Consider the following 16,839-nt stretch of genomic DNA (forward strand, 5'->3'; position numbering starts at 1 on the left):
AAAAAATATTCTCGCTATGATCAACTGTACATTTTTCCATACAATAGAACCCTCTGTGTGTGGCAACAGGGCCAGAGGCGAGTGTATAAGTACGAACCGAAATGAAGAAAAAGTATGAACCGAAGTGAACAAAAAGAGAGGTATTAAAAGAAAAGGAAAATTTATTATAACACAACAACTGTCACTTTTATAGTCGAGATTGCCATCATTTATTGAATATCTCTAATTCTTTCGGGCACAAGTTCTTACCCTCGAATCTTAGAAACCATATGTGCTAGTTTTCATAAATTAAAAATTTTTAATACATTATTAATAATCGCTTCCTGTCCCACCGTACCCATCTCGACCCTACAAGCTATTATATAAGATATTCCATGCGGGGTAAGGTAGGGTTGAGTCAGTATTTATCATTAAGAGAAGAAACCCAAAATTCGAAATGACATGAGATTTACACAAATTATTTCTCAAAGTAAGTATCTACGATGATTTAATGGTAATGTGAAGATCGGTAATACATCGGGAGCGCTCACTTGCGATAAGTGTATAACCAGTCTATCACAAATGTATGGAATTTGTTTTTTTTTTAAATCTTGAGACGTTGATACTTTATCACGCTTCAATTATACACACGATTTATTGCTGGCAGTGTTAGTTCCCATTTAATGTACCGTCGTTATGAATTATACCGTTCTGAGGTTTGTTGAGCTTGTAGATGAATCAGACACGACTATATTGGCGATAATACCGAGCGCATGAGATAGGAGCTTTCCAAGAAAGACCGAACGAACACGTGTTCTATCTCGAGGCATAATCTCGGCGCCTTAGCTCTTCCCTGGGGTCACATTGGGCCATCTTTTCCGGGTCGAACACGTCTATGAAGAGGCTTTCGCCTTCCGCCCGAGCCGATTGCTTCAGCGATAGTCAACTTTGGTGTCAAAAATGCGACCCTCGATCCTCTTACCTTTCGAAAAGAAGAACTAAATCGTCCTTCTTTCGTGATCAAAAATTTAACAGAGCTATTCAAGTCTCCGTGCGTAGTCAGTCCGTGAAACGACCGAGATTCATTCAGATTCTGAATCACTCGTCGTGTTTATACGCAACACTTGACCACAGGTTTTCAGAAATTTCCTATGACGCTGTTACAGATACAGAAATACGTGCATATCGTAATATATAACATCGGATAACTGAATATAAAATAAATGGGTGAAAGATGACGTGTAGGAATGTTCTCTGGCAGGCTGTCATTACATATTAATCTACCAGGCTACGAAAAAGCTCAAGTCAAGCTATAATGTTGGTTTTTAATTTTGAAGGGAACAACGTTGTTTTCGTACATGCGTTAATTAAATTAGAGACACACGGTACGCAATACAAGTTTGTTCTGTTTCCGGATACAAAATAGAACATTTTCGAACTCTGTATTAATCATTTTTAGGATTTCCCAAGTTACAGAGGAACGGCTAGACCGATTTGGACGAAATTTTGTTGATAGATACGTTCAGTACTTGGTGGAGACTTGTCACAAAATTATTGAAACTTCTGGAACTTTCGGTTACGTATAATATTTTAAATTCTGAAAAAACAGCCAAAGCGATTCAATTGAAATTCCGGAACAAAATCAATCACACCATTTTTTTATTTATTTACAAAATAGTGCCAATTCCAACTTAAAAAATGATCAATTGCCTCGTTCTCCCCTATTTGAACATCTAACGAACTGAGCTGTGCTTTGAGAACAATAAACGCGATCATCCGGTTGTGCCTGTTGTAAAAAGCTAATCTTCTTTGTTCACCCGTCTACTTAAAATGTCAATTGTCGTCACTCATAACGGAAGTGGTAATGCAATGCTGGTCTGAATTATATCTCTGCTGTCCAGGATACAAAATAATTTCCGTAGACGCAAGTGCGCAGGCAGTGCGTCAATGAGGATATACGATTATTATGATGTTATGTGTGTACATACTTTATACATATATTATAACACGAGTATGTTTATTTATTAGGTTTGTGTTTCAATATTCAATATACAACTTACATAAATATACATAACTATACATAGATGTTGGGGTGATCCTTATTTGGGGGTCGAAAAAATTTTCATTACTCAAAAAAAAAAATCTGTCTACAGTTTTAAGCCACCGTAATAACTGCAGGATACGGGTTTCAAGGAACTTGAAGCTTCCCGTTTGTGTAAAGAACAGAATTAACCTCAGGTAGATCAAAAAAATTCTCAGCCGGTAATAATATTCATGATATCCACGTCATAGATATAACTGTTTGATTGCTTTTTTTTTTTATTATTAAATTTATCAAAATTTTACATAGTAATGTTTTTCATGCGTTTATTATTATTATTAATGACATATTCAAAAACGTGTATTGGGTTATCGTTACATTCTTTTATCAATTTCTCGTAATAGTGATATCTATAATTTGTAATTATCAACTCTTCTTCATCCGGATTTTAATACATCATTTTATTTACTGGCTCAGGAAGTCCGAAATCAGAGCAATTCATGTTTTCCAAACTCAGAATGTCAGTAATTTCTTTCAGTGCTTTATAATCTAATAATGGTTTTCAGTAAGACCTTCATAAAGGTATTGCTAAACACTAGTTTCATTCGAAAAAGATATATTATCTGAATCTGTTGATGAACATTTTTTTTTCAAAATAACAAGCATCGCGTATCGCCATCTCAATGGCAAATTATTTCACTCCAAATTGTCAACAGACATATGGAAAATCCAGCTGTCCTTTGAGTTTATACAGGGAGAATCGATACAACGGGTAACACACAAGCCCCATTAATGAGATGGTCAAAGTTCCCGATATCAAAAAATGCAGACAACTATTATCCTTGTTGCTTCTCATCGCTACATCTTCTTTTGGTCACATCCGATGACATGTTAATGACGGATGATGAATTACGCATTTCATTGGCAAGCCTCGCACTTGAATTTGAAGTTGTTTCTAATCTGTCCTCAATTCGATGTTTCGGATTACATACTACAGAAGAGTCCGTTTCGTCTTAACGTTTTGGAAACGGTGTAAAATTTTCCATGCACAATAAGCGTCGGACTTAATTTAGACATTGCATGCAAGCATAACAAGCAAAAGTATAATTTTTAAAGTGGTACAAATGCAAGATAAAGCAGCAGTTTGGATTTCGTCGAAATCTTTGAGGTGTATGTACAATCACGCGAGAGCTACAGGGCGAGAGAATAAATGATAAACCGTCCCAAAGGACATGTCCTAACTAAACACACAGCGGATATTCTGTCGTCGACGCAGGCGTCTCGAGTATAATGTGCGTTCAGGATTACGGCCAGATATTTTCAGCGCCATATTTCACCTACTATACAATTATCTCAATCCAGCCGATCCCGAAAAAACTATCAGAATTTTAACGCAGTAATATATAATAATAAACACCACGAATACAGGTATGGTATGATCACATCTACCTTGAATACATTGTAGCGTGGTACTTTGATGCTACCCTTAAAAAAAAAAGGTCCCTGAACCTTGGATGGTCTAACTTATTGTTAAGGTATTTTTAGCGAAATCACAGAATTCTGAAATTCATATTCTGGTTTCTTGGGACATTCTTTTTTTCTTTTTTTTTTTTGGATTTACTTTTGGCTTGACCGTAAGAGCTACCAGAAGCTATGAGCTGCAACATTTGTTTTATTTCATTGTATTTAGTTTAAATTTTAGTGTCGAGGCTGCGAGGTGGTTGGATTATGACTCGACTCGCGTTCTTTTGGCAATCGTAAACATCTTCAGTTTTCACGAAAGAATTTTGAGAACTCTCATAGCGAGATTTTTGCCAGTTGTTGGCCAAACCGTGTTGTCTCATTTTTCAAATATTACTTACAATACACAGCTAACCGTGAGTGGTGAAGAAGGCAGAGGAAGCAGCACATTATCAGAGAAATCAGTATAGCAACGAGTCTCACACAACAAAATTGATCGAGAATTTGACTTCACAACTGATCATGGATCATCGTGGATGCCAAAATTTGGCTGTCAACAGTATTGCGAACGATAAGAAGAGGCCGTCAGATTATCCAGACTTACAATTAGCGGTCGGATAAAAAATATTGTTTGAAGGTGTGATGATTTGTTAGTTGAAGAGTCATCTTACGCCCTTTCGATACAAGATCATCGTCGGTGATTAGCATACGTCTTTAAGGATTGTAGAAATAAATTCTCCGCACGAGATAATTAATCCAAAGCTCGACAACGTCAAAGCCTGAATTTAATTCCATTCGAATTTTCCCAAATAGCCACAAAGAGTCTTCATAACAACAATAGTTATACTCATACTCGACTTACTAATAAAGTTGTAACAGTCTTCCCAATCTTACGACTCCGGACGCGGTGCTAGAGGTCAAGCTGATTCATCGCGATGCTGAGGAAAGGGGCCCCATCCACAGCTGGTCGAATAACGTATCTGAATACGCGAGGAGTTCAATACTTATCTAAAGAATTTTTAACTTTGACTTGAGGAAACAGGAGGAAACTTTATCCACTGAAATAAAAACAACGTTGACAATCAAGATGCGTCTAAAGAATTATGTGCAGTAAGCTTCATTAATGGGTTCCCAGTGGCTCACTATTTTTTTTTTTTTTTTTTGGGGGGGGGGGACCCAACTCGAATGAGTTTCCTTTCTAAGCAAATTTTATACGCCAATAACTAGCGGTGCAAGTGACAGGGGAAACAAACGATACCTAGATACGTGACCATAGACTGATCAAATTTCCGTAGAAAGAAAACTCATTTTAGTTTTGAATCCAAAAAAATAGTGAGCCACTGGGAACCCATTAACGAACATTACCCTACGTGGATTGAAACAGAAAAATAACTCCTTACTAATCCAGTGTGCGTCGAAATGGTTTTTGAAGAATCAGGGACCTCAGTACTGTATCACCTTCGACCGAAAATGAGGTTCTAACGAATTTATAAATGCGATCGAGTGATTCAGCCGAAAACAACAGTCGTCAGTTCACTTGACGCCGGTTGATTTTTTCCCGTGAGTCAGGCAAACTGGGTTTTTCTAAAAAAAAAAGTAATGGCATCGTAACGGAATCGGTAGTTTTCGACGTTCGATATTATCGTAGTTCTACATACTTCATGCTAACGAGTGAGGATGCGCAGGAAGACCCGTGTAGGATTTTATTACAGTACTTGACCCGCCATTGATAACAATTGGGGGGTCTACTCATCGAAGATTGTGGTCGGACAGAAAGCCCCTTGAAATACGGCGACGACGCGCAGTGAGTCAACCACGTGCACTTGTGATTTGATCTGCGCATGCGCCGGCCGCCGCCTCAACAACTCGCTGAGTTCTCGCTTCCATTTAGTTTACAGTAGCAACAAGTCTGGTTCGCCTGGCTGTGGGCGGATGGATAGATGTTGATTTGCGTCGAGAGAAGGAACACGGAAATTCCTATATTTTCATCGAGATTAAGTGCGACGCTGCGATTATGCTACCACGGTGATATGTTTTTTTCCACCGACTGTTTACGCCGCAGTTTTCGCGGATCTCGGTGAGTGCAGCCGCAGTTTCGGTAGCCGCAGTGTTCAAATTTTGACATATTTGTTCAGTTTTTATTTTTTCTGTGGATTTTTTGGTTTCCTAAATTTTTCCCTTGCACCGATATTGGAATACAACGCACTGCGCTCGCTGCTGGTTGAAGACAAACGTCACCACTCCAATATTGCTGTAATTATCAATTAGAAGTACCGGGCTTAAATTGAACTTTTCGCAAAGTTATCTCCGAGACGTGGGCTGTAGCTGAATTACACTCGCATAATGGGCATTAGAAAAGAAGTCAGGGAGGCCAGAAAGTACGCTGCTTATCTTGGTAAGGAAATTGTCAAATATATATTTTCCAAGCATCAAACCTGCTTTGGGTATTTAATTCAAATATTGTGTCATTTATTCAATGTATTTATTGCTTGCAATTAGTTGCGATAATATTTCTTTCGGGAAATCTTTAACTATTTGTACCTCATTTCGCTAAGATTGTGATGATTGAGTCTTAATTTATTATAACAATTCTACGATACTTGAAGTTTGTGATACCGCGTGTATATAAAATCCTTTATTGTACGGATTCTAATCCACGCCGCTAGGTGCGAAATTCTCTCGCGGGTCAAACACAATCTTGCCACTACGTATCAAGATGTTTGTTTCACTTCCACATTCACCGTCCAGCAAAACTTGACTTTGGAATTGGCACTATTGATTTCAAAAGTTGCGTTTTCTCCTTCCTGAAAATATGAACAATTCGCATGTCCTTCTAATGTTCCATGTGTTCCAGAATCGCTCTGTATGATTCTTCAATTACATAAATTAATATTGCGATGCGTCGGTCATAGGAGTGTAAGAAACGAAAACCGAGTTTGAAAAATAATCGATTATACTCGATTAATCGGAAAGAATAATCTTCAATCGAAAATCGATTGTTTTTGGACATTCTTAACTCTTATTAACTACTCTTATACTTTAAGTATCTATACTGACTTTTTGTGATTCCTCAAATCTGCTTTATTCTGTTATATCATGTCATTTTAGATCCCACATCGTGTAGTTGCCCGCGTCTGTTGTACTATCGTAGTTAAGTTCTTTTCTTAAAGCTACGATTAGTGCATCTTTGTTCTGCGTTGTCATTAAGTTATCGTTTGCTATAAGGTGTGTAAAATCACATTTATCATCTCATTCTGCCCTAAAGCGTACCTAGGGCATAATAAATTTATCTGTCTGTCTATCTCCGGACAGAACGGGATAAACTGACGAACGTCAATTTTCTGTCTCGTCAGAGAGGAACGAAAGTAATCAAATCTGACTAACCGGGCCTCTCGTAGATAGCGTACAAACATATTCAGTGTGTGAGTGCGTAGGTCAGGCTCGATGTACAGACGTTCGCTCTTAACGAGCTAGATCATGTTTCAATTTTTATCGCCACTGCGCTTCGTAAAGATTAAATGAGATTCAGATTATTTGGTTAACTTTCCTTTGAATATCCAATTGCTTGTAGAATCTGCTTCTGAAATTTCCCTTAATGAATCCTTCGAGGCAACACATTGTCAAGGACATCTGACAGGCAGACAATTTTTTCCGCAATTAATTTTTCCTTATTCCTCAACCGCATAAACTTCAGCAAGACCAGTTGCACCATGTCATAAATATTATCGAATTGTAGGCACTAGTAGTACACCATTACTTTTATAAATCATAGCCATATCGGTTATGCCTGGAAGACCCATCCAGAGAAAATGGCATTCTGAAACAAATTCTTTGCGCGAGGCATTTTATTGACGTAAATCACATTGAGTTAACTGCTCGCTGTAACCAGAAAGAAAAAGTCTGATTCATATCGTTCAAATGCTGCTTTCATACATAGACAGGACAGGATAATAACTGTATCTGTGTATATTTATGTGGAGTATATCTTTATTTGTTTCTTTTTTCTTTGTTGCTATTTCTACAATTTTTCATAATTATCCGCCTTGCGCCTGACGTTGAACCACATACATTAGCAGAACTAGATTTTTCAAAGAATTAACGGGTGAATTAGTTGTAATAAAAATTTTCGCCACCAATAGTCGATGAAAGTAAAATTATAGTGCACAATGCGTACTTACAGAAGCACAAAGAATCTTCAAGACTGTTCTTCAAAGTTGTTCGTATAATATAAGCGTCTTATTAAAGGCTGAATAATAATTTCTTGTATATGAAGTGTAATTGATTTTTTGCACATAGCAGGTACAAGGAGTTTAAAACGAGCATTAAATTCTGAAGTCTTGATTAGAGAAGAAAAATTGAAATTAGTTGAGACATTCGTTGAAAATGAATTGAATAATTGGCGATGGTTTTCATGCACTCAGGGACTCGTAAATAATAGAGCCTTCTTTTTCAGAGAATCTATTGATTTTGGTTTTGTCTCAATCAGACCCTGGGTTATTTTGGAGTAGTAGACTTGTTAGACGGTCTTAGGTATGGAATAAACTACGCAACAACATTTTGCTTGCTTTTTCGAAATAAGTTAAAATCACTTGTTTCGAAAAAATGCGTCGTAAGAATTGTCGAGATGTGTATTATAGTAATTATTTCAATTGTAGGAAACCATATCAAGGAATTCGTTGATATTACGAAATATGCAATGTTTATTTGGCATCGTTTGTAAATTGCAATGCTGATGAAGTATGGTAGAGAAAGAACACACGCGTAATTCGTTAATGGAAAATCTCGAAAAGGATCGATTATTTTTTTTTCAAAGTAACATGTTTCACAGTTGTAGAAAGAGAAAATAAGACGCTAATTGTTATAATTGGAGCCCTTGATATTAATATTTAGTGGTTCCTGATCGTAAATTTCCGTTTTACATTTAATTTACACGAGAAAATAATTTTAGTTATTTCTGAACTTTGTAGCTCAGTAACGAAGCAATGTACATAGTAAATGTCATACATATTTTTGTAGGCAATTTAATGCTCTACAAAAACGGTCAGATATAATTTTTTGATAACTAAACTCTTTAAAAAATTATTCAATGTTAAAGTTGAAATCATATAAAAATTTACTTCTTTTCGAGATTAACAGCGAAAATACTAGACTTATCACAAAATATTGTTGGTTTTTCTCGTCAAGAATTTCAACCGTTATAAAATCATGTCATTTAATTAATTTTCAACTTGAGCAAGTTCATTTTGTAATCACTACAAGCAATAATATGTAATATTTATAATTCCACTTTAAAAGCAACTTTTTTTTAAGCAAAAAAACAAATTTTCTTGAGTTGAAAATTAATTGAATGAAATGATTTTAAATCGGTTCAAATGCTTAGAAAAAAAAAACCCCACAATATTTTGTGATGAGTTCAGTATTTTCGCTATTAATCTGGAAAACAATGAAATTTTTCCATTATTTCAGGTATAACCTTGAATAACTTTTAAAAGAGTTCAGTTATCAATAAATTACAGCAGGAATTAAATTCCCTACAAATATATGTATCAGAAATTTATTTATATTGCCTAGTTACTAAGCTACAATATTCACAAATAACTGAAATTATTTTCTCGTGTTAATTAAATAAGAAACGGAAAATTGCGTTCAGGAACCACTAAATATTAATATTCGGGGCTCAAGTTATAACAAGCGTCTTACTTCCTCTTCCGACAACTATCAAACACGTAACTTAGAAAAATAAAAATATTTGATTTTTTTCGACCAGTCCAGTATACACATGCGGCCTTTGTACACAGCGAGATTTATCTTACGATTCACAGATATAACCGAACTGTAAGAAAATAATATAATTTAGGTTCGAAGTCAGGCCCTAGGCCGGGGCAAAAGTTTCCTAGAAATTACGCTGTGGACAGAAGATCAAATCTTAATATCGTCGCGACGGTCGTCGGCGTCAGACGTCGGACGGCGTAGCGAGTCGATGCCTCAACTTTCCGACGTCGCCGAGAGAATGGAAGAGAATGAAAAGAGATAAAACGATGAATTTTCACCCTCGACTCACCCCGCCTTGCCCAGTAACGCCTCGCATGAATATTACATTGAATATTTCGGCCCTCGGACCCTTGTCCGTCGGATAAGCCGTTTGTATGGGAATGTCTCATTTGTCGTTGTACGTATGCGGACTGCGGCACGCACATCTCTATAATACACCCGTACGTCTAATGTATGCAACTTCCGATCCTCTGGTCTCTCGCGTCTTATCTGCCAGCCATACTTTTATTAACATTGGTACATAAAGAAAGTGAAAATAACCGGACGAGTTAGGATATCGTATGAACGGAACGTATTCCTTCACGTCCTCTCGACCCGACAGCAAAAATTCTAAATATGCTAATATATTTTAGAGTCCGAAAGACAGGCGCCAGTCGAATCGTCTCCGTCTCCGTCTCCACCTCGGAACCTTGAGCATGGATCGTATTGAAGCTAGTCGCGTTGTCGTAACGATTCATGCTGAGGAAGAAGCGTTATTTTGCGATTTTCGAATTGTTTGAAATTCAGTAAACCGTAATAAGAGAAAATACACGCATATTTCGAAATCTTAGTTCCTTCAAAATCACTGTAGAATTAAGAAAATAGGGAATTTTCATCCAATATTTCGTTACGATAACGTTACTAACTTCAACCTCGTGAGCAAGGCAGCCTTTAATAAATGAAAAAAATACTAATTCAATCACATTTTTATTATTTTCCGAACAACTTATTTGGTAAACTTACCGTGAATAGTCGGAGATATGAATGAAAACTAACCCAGGATTACTGAAAGTCATTCTGTTCAACCTGTTAACTGCATCGAAACGAATCCCGTTGAAGTTCGAAACGTTAATGTCCCAATGCATTTTTAGGAAAAATCGTTATTCCACTGGTTTAATAAATATTGTCTGACTTATTGTTCGTAAACTGTAATAAATTAGTACACACTTGTAGTTGAAAATTCGATTCCTAAATTAATCACTCTGAAGTTGCAAAATTTCTAATATATATATATTATGATCCAAGGATACATTTTCATGTCAACGTTACTAACTTCAGCCTCATCAAATGAACACATTACTATTTTTTGATAAAAAGACTCGGCTTATCATTCTCTGGTCTAGAACTGTCGATAGTAGTTCTATAAATCTTTAGAAAAAAAAAATAAAAATCTTTCGCTCGAACGCAGGAAACTTTGATCGATGCACTTTCTTACAAAGATATTTACTAGAACTTTAGTCTCGTAATTCTGTGATATTAACGACAACATTAATTAATTTTTCGTCGTTAGTTCCTCAACGTTTATCATTTTTGAACGACTGTATTAGCATATACAAGGTTTCAACAGAGGCGTGCACTTTCTTTGACGAAAGTGATTGGTCGCTACGATTTACATTCTCAACGCGCGAAAATCAACCCAACAGAATCTAATGTATGAAACACGCGTTTCAACCACTACAGTCATCGAGGTTCTCAGATGAGAATGTCAAGCAGATGTAAAGTGCTGCTTAATGACATGCCTCTTTTCTGAGCATACCGCTACCTCGCACATGAGTAGGTACTTTGATGGGTGAGAAAGAAACCGAGTATAGCTGCAAAGACGGCATCGGAAGAAGAAATGACTGTTTTACAATTAACTACAGGCACTTGATGAAAATAAGATACAGTTTGGACCACCCGCTCACTCTTGCCTTCTACTATATAAACGTTAACATGAATGTTTTCTAACTTTTGAAAAACTCCCTAATATCCTACTACATTCTTTCGTACAATTTCCGTTCAGTATTCAAGTTTTACACGTACAGTGGATTGAAGTGAAAGTCATCGAAATAATTTCTTATTCCATAACTGCACCCAGTTTTATTATATATACACAGTTTTAATCTAGGGTCAAAACTAACTGTAAATAAATTGCTCACAATCCGATGTTGTGTTGAAAAAACAGAATAAATTTTAATGATTTGTACCAAAACAGCAGAGATTACGATTTGTCTCGAAAGATAATAGCAGTTTTCATCACTCGTTTTATACACTAGTGTGTAAAATCTTGAGCTTGCGTAGAGGACGTCGTTTTTCGCACGAACACGCGCAATGTACGAGATTTTGTTCGTTTTTTCACTACGTTCAGTAGTTCTTTACATATCGTATGCTAAAGTTGGAAATCGTTCGAAAAGTTGGTATGTTCACTTTACTCATGGTATACGTAAAAGTACTGCTTTACTTACCGAAAGCACAGACAAAATCTCCTACTTTACGCGTACAAGTATTTATGGAATTGCTCGTCTCTTATAACCGTGATGATCGAAAGTTCGAAGAATATTCTTTAAAATGCTTTTCTGAAGCACGTTTTTTTGATTTTTTTAACGTCTAACGAAGCAGGAGTAGATATACATATATGTTGGATCTAATTCATTTGCAATTTCCTTGATACATTTTTCATTAGACTTATCATTCTATCGCAGTCTGATGTTGATTTATGAATTTGCCTCGGATCTAATACCTTAATGCCCCGTCAACATCATCGAAGGAAGCAAAAGGCCAAGGTTCTGTTCGCAACCCGTTCGAAAAAGGTTACCGCACGGCTTACATGGCGCGTTTCTTCGTCGATGGCGATTCTCCTTTCAAGACACGTACGTAATAATTATATGGCCATCGCCTAATTCGAAAACTGGCCAACCAAGACAATGGACTTCCCCCCTTGCTAAGACCGCCGGTTGGTTAGTCGCGCGGAATACGTCCTACAAGACAGTGCTTCGACAAACAAAGCGCCATCATCGTCTTGCGATTAGCTATTCGCTTCTCCGCTCGTCTCCAAGTGTAGATAAGATGGCAAATCTGACTCCACGTCTGCAGAGACGCAACAGGCCAACGTTCTTAGACTTGTCCATGGTTACCACGCGTGAGTAGCGTCCTGTAAAACATTCTTCTGAACTCAAATATTACGGGAAAAATGGTGAAAAATTGCTAAGTGCTTTGTTTTTTTTATCGAGAAACCACTTTACCAATACGATGGGCATCCAAATTTGAGATTAAAATATTTCCAAAGACTGAAACATAACTTCGCGCGACATAACACAACTTCGATCCTTAAACTGCACACCGGGGTCAAAATGACCCCGCGACATCTTCACCGTGAATTCTGTATGAAAAAAAATCCAAAGTTATCTGATTTAATCCAACACATATAATATGAGCTGCTGTAAAAATCATTCGTCCATTCTCTTTTCAAAAATTCAACTTCACTTGCTCAGATAAAAATACCTTTTTTTCATCGCACAGTATATTCATATTTTTTTCCTCACATATCTGTATCTTGAAAGTTATTCAGTAAATTTTAAGCTCGAAATATTAAAAATTCAGTGAGTCGTGATTTTTTTAGTAGAGCGATCCACTTTTCTTTTATTTATTTTTTTAATCATATTGGCAAATTCATTTTGCTAAAGATGACTAATTCTCCTAGAAACATAATGGTTAAAGAGTATGCTAGATTTTTTTTCAAGTTATTTGAATTGCGTAATGATTTTTGATGCGCGGTCTCCAGCGATAAGCAGCGTAAGGGTTAAGTTACCTTGACTTAGAACTTGAAGCAGTTACGTGCAATGACCTGGCAGAGCATCGGATCATTTTTTGTGTATTCAAGAGACGTCTGACGACCAATTGTCACTCCACTGACTTGTAGAATATCTCAGATTGAACTTGTGTAACTTTAATTGGACTCGTAGAACTTGAAGTGATTTTGCATAACTTGAACTGATCTCGGAAGACATGAAGTAACTTGTCAAGACCTAAAATCAGCATAAGTGACTTCATAAAACTTCATACAATTTTGATCTCTTTCATGTTTAGACTGTTTTAAAATATACAGTGACTGTATGTACAATTTCGTGCTACCTTCACAGACTTCGCACAACCCAGAATCATTATATATCATAATTTTGAGTATCCAAATATTACTTGATATGATTTAAAAGAACAATGAATTTCTTTGAAGGATTTTACGTCTCTTGTTCAACTTTAAGTGACATTTCGTGATCTCAGAGACCTTATCGTTAGTCGCACTGTACATTAAGGTGATTTTATAATATTATTTTAAAATAACCCCATAACTTAGCTTAATTTGCGTGGCTTTTCAATAACTGTAAAAAAACTTGAATTTCGATAACTTCCATCATTATTACGTTGTAATTTCAAGCACGTTCAAAAGATGCTCCACCAATGAGGGCATTGAACTTCAATTATAGAGACGAATCCCCCAATCTCAACTACCGACCGTGTGATCAAAGGGATCCAACGTCACAAGATAAACAGTTTTCTATCGTTTTCAACAAAAGCTGATACCAAAAGTACATCGTTGGCTGAAACCGGATAACGAAAAACCTCCAGGGTTTAGGGAAAATCCAGAAATCGAGTGAGAACGCTCTCCCCATCACCCGGAGCTGGGGTGAAATTTATTGAAATGTGTATGGATCTAACACGAGTCTGTTTCGTAGCTGGCGCGGGCATGCCTTGCTCCGTTACGGTAGTCAAGTTCTATTCTTGTTACTGCCTTTGCTCTGCTCGTACAACGTGCAAGTGCACCCACCACCAACTGTAAACCGGCCTAGTTTACTTACCTTCGTTCCGTAGAACAGTTTACTTACGCTTACTTAAGCTCAGAGAGGGACCCCCGACATAAAAGGTATACATCGTTATTCCTGGCCGTCAATTTACAAGAATTTTCCACGCGCAAGGAAATTCGTTGGATACACTTAGTACTTCTTACATACCTGTTCAGGTATACTGAATTTTATCGACAAAGGGCTAAAACTAGCCTTTGTAAGACAGATCCAATGTCTCAATACAAAGATGAGACCACACACTCGATTTAGAATTACATATATTTTGATCGAGAAAACTTCGTCCATGGATTCAACAACCATATTTTATACTTTGGAAAGAATTTTACCGAAACAGCGTGTTTCACAACATCAATATCTTCAGGCAGTCATTTTCAAAACGAATCAATCATTAAGAGAACGGTACGGATCATGTCGTAATTATCATCTGAATTTGCAGCTAAACAATAACTAATAATAGTCAGGCATGGAAATTAAGCAATTACAGTTTATCGGCAACACAATCCGGTTCTTTGCTAGAAAGTTTGAAACGCCAAAGCTTTCAACTGTATAAAAATACAATTATATAAATATTTTTTGCTTTTTTGCTTTACAGCACAATAGGGGGGTAAAATTTGGTACCTAATTTTTCAGTCAAAAGTAGTCAAATATTGAAGATAAATTTTAAATCTGTCAATAAAAGAGTCGTTTTCTATCATAATCAAAGCTGCAAACTTAACTTCAGTTATGTTTCCCTTGCTAATAACGTACATTTTTCATATGAAATTTTCGAGACCCGAGAAATTAAAATTGAACCAACCATGTGCTTGAGCGCTAACATAAAGAAGACATTTTTTGTGAAAGAACGATTATTTGTTCACCACTATACATTGAACAATGAATCAATGAACCGATTAGTGAATATTTAAAACACAGTATGAACCTTCAATCATGTACCATTTTTTTTTCATCGATAGATAGTTTTAGAAACTAATTGTCCCCCAAAGGCTGTAGCAAAATCTACAACATTTTCATCATAAAAAATGATTATAATCTTATGATAACTGAAAATTCATCATAAAAACCAGTTTACAGTAAACAGAAGCGCAAAGTTGTGTACCAAATCCCAAATTCTGAATATAAGCTTACGCATATTATAATTTCGCTTACGACAGTTGTCTAACAAAAGATATTCCCTGATATCTAAATTCTTAAGCAACTGTTTCTAGAAGCGCGGAAATATGAGTAAACGTTCTCGTCTGTGGTTTCAACCACTGTGCGTAATGATTCAAAAATTATTATTCACAGCTTCGTTCGTTATTTAAGGCGAAAAATGCTGGAGTAATCGCGAATTTATGCGAATACAATATGAAACCATGGGGTTTCATAGAAACGGGTAGGATAAACGCGCATGCGCGAACAAACTCGGACTCACTGCGCAATACATGTGATGTGATTGTATTCGCGCATGCGCGTTCAGGCTACACGTGACCATCAAAACGCACGGTCTGCGAAGCGAAAATAAAAAAATATGTTACCGGAACTCCCTTCGAGTCCCGAGAGAATTGCGTATGATGTGCATTCCGCGTTATTAAACTGGTTCGTTAATTATGCCTAAATTACACGGTGTATAATTATGTGCCGACCCAGTTACTCGGACTTTTGTTAAAAATGACAGTGTCACCTGTATCAGATGATTTATAGAGAATTCAAAATTCCCTTTAATTAATGCTCGGAGCAGAAACAAATTTCGTCCTAAATATCCTATTCGACAATATAAATCTAAACTTTTATCCAATAATAAAAAAATTTTTTAAAAATTATAATACTTTCACAAAATTGTGTGTGAAAAAAAAAAATTTTTTCTTAGGTATTTTTTCTGGGATCGATTCTACAACGTTTAAAAATTATCTAACGATTTTTTCAAAGTTAATCGGACGAGTATAAGTTTAGAAATGGTAGACCATGAAAAATTGAACACGGTCTCACAGACTCGGGATCGAAAAAATAGATACGGGCTCCAAGGGTTAACGTCCTGAAAAAATTTAACACGTTTTTACGTGCTGCTGAAGTAATCGTAGAATTTTTTCATTGAAATTCGAAAAAGAATAGCTTTTCTTTTCGAATGTTTGTCGGTAAAATTGTTCCACCACTGCAGTTGTCTAGCGTCTAGACTCCTCGTCATTACACGTCGTGTCATTTCCTCCGTGCGTTTGAAAATGTATACCTAGGTATTTACATCCACGTATCCTACATAATGTACACGTGTCTACACGTATAAGATACACATGGCACGTGTGCATGATGCACCTAAAACGAGAAAATGTAAACAGACGTGGCTATTCCTACAGGAGTTGAGGCTAATGGCTTTGCCCCGGCAAAACATAAACCGAATAATTCTACGGGGTTCGTAGTATATATTACTGCATGCACGGGCGTGTCGTTTGTCGATATTGCGTGGCTAGGCGAGGACTCGGAACCGGAAATACCTCTGTGTCTTAAATGTATTGCGGTTTGGTACGTAACACGCGTGTATAGATATTGTATACGTGACGCTCGCACCTTCGCACCTTCGCATCGTTCTTTTTTACTGGAGAACGGTTTTTTACGTTTGGTATTATAAATAAACTTCTGCGCGTAAAAAATTTCTGTGAATTTTTGCTTCCAAGTTTGCTGGCGGAACACATCGATCTTTCTAAATGGAGATACATCGAACCATTTGAAATTATGTAG

The 16,839-nt window shown here is 36.6% G+C and overlaps 1 protein-coding gene across 4 annotated transcripts in view; it reads left to right on the forward strand.

The window, feature by feature from the left end:
- The window catches only part of LOC124301101 (phosphoinositide 3-kinase adapter protein 1), a 70,839-nt gene that overhangs the window by 30,389 nt on the left and 23,611 nt on the right, over nucleotides 1-16,839 (forward strand). The window contains exon 1 of one of the 4 annotated variants that reach the window (XM_046755823.1): nucleotides 5,389-5,876. The exons of 2 other annotated variants lie outside the window; for them this stretch is intronic. In XM_046755823.1, coding sequence (XP_046611779.1) covers nucleotides 5,825-5,876 — 52 coding nt within the window. In that variant the 5' untranslated portion in view covers nucleotides 5,389-5,824. Of the gene's footprint in view, nucleotides 1-5,388; nucleotides 5,877-12,259; nucleotides 12,411-16,839 lie in introns of those variants that run through there. One more of the 4 variants, XM_046755817.1, reaches the window with a different exon arrangement.

Source organism: Neodiprion virginianus, chromosome 1 (assembly GCF_021901495.1).
Source record: "Neodiprion virginianus isolate iyNeoVirg1 chromosome 1, iyNeoVirg1.1, whole genome shotgun sequence".
Classification (NCBI taxonomy): Eukaryota; Metazoa; Arthropoda; class Insecta; order Hymenoptera; family Diprionidae; genus Neodiprion; species Neodiprion virginianus.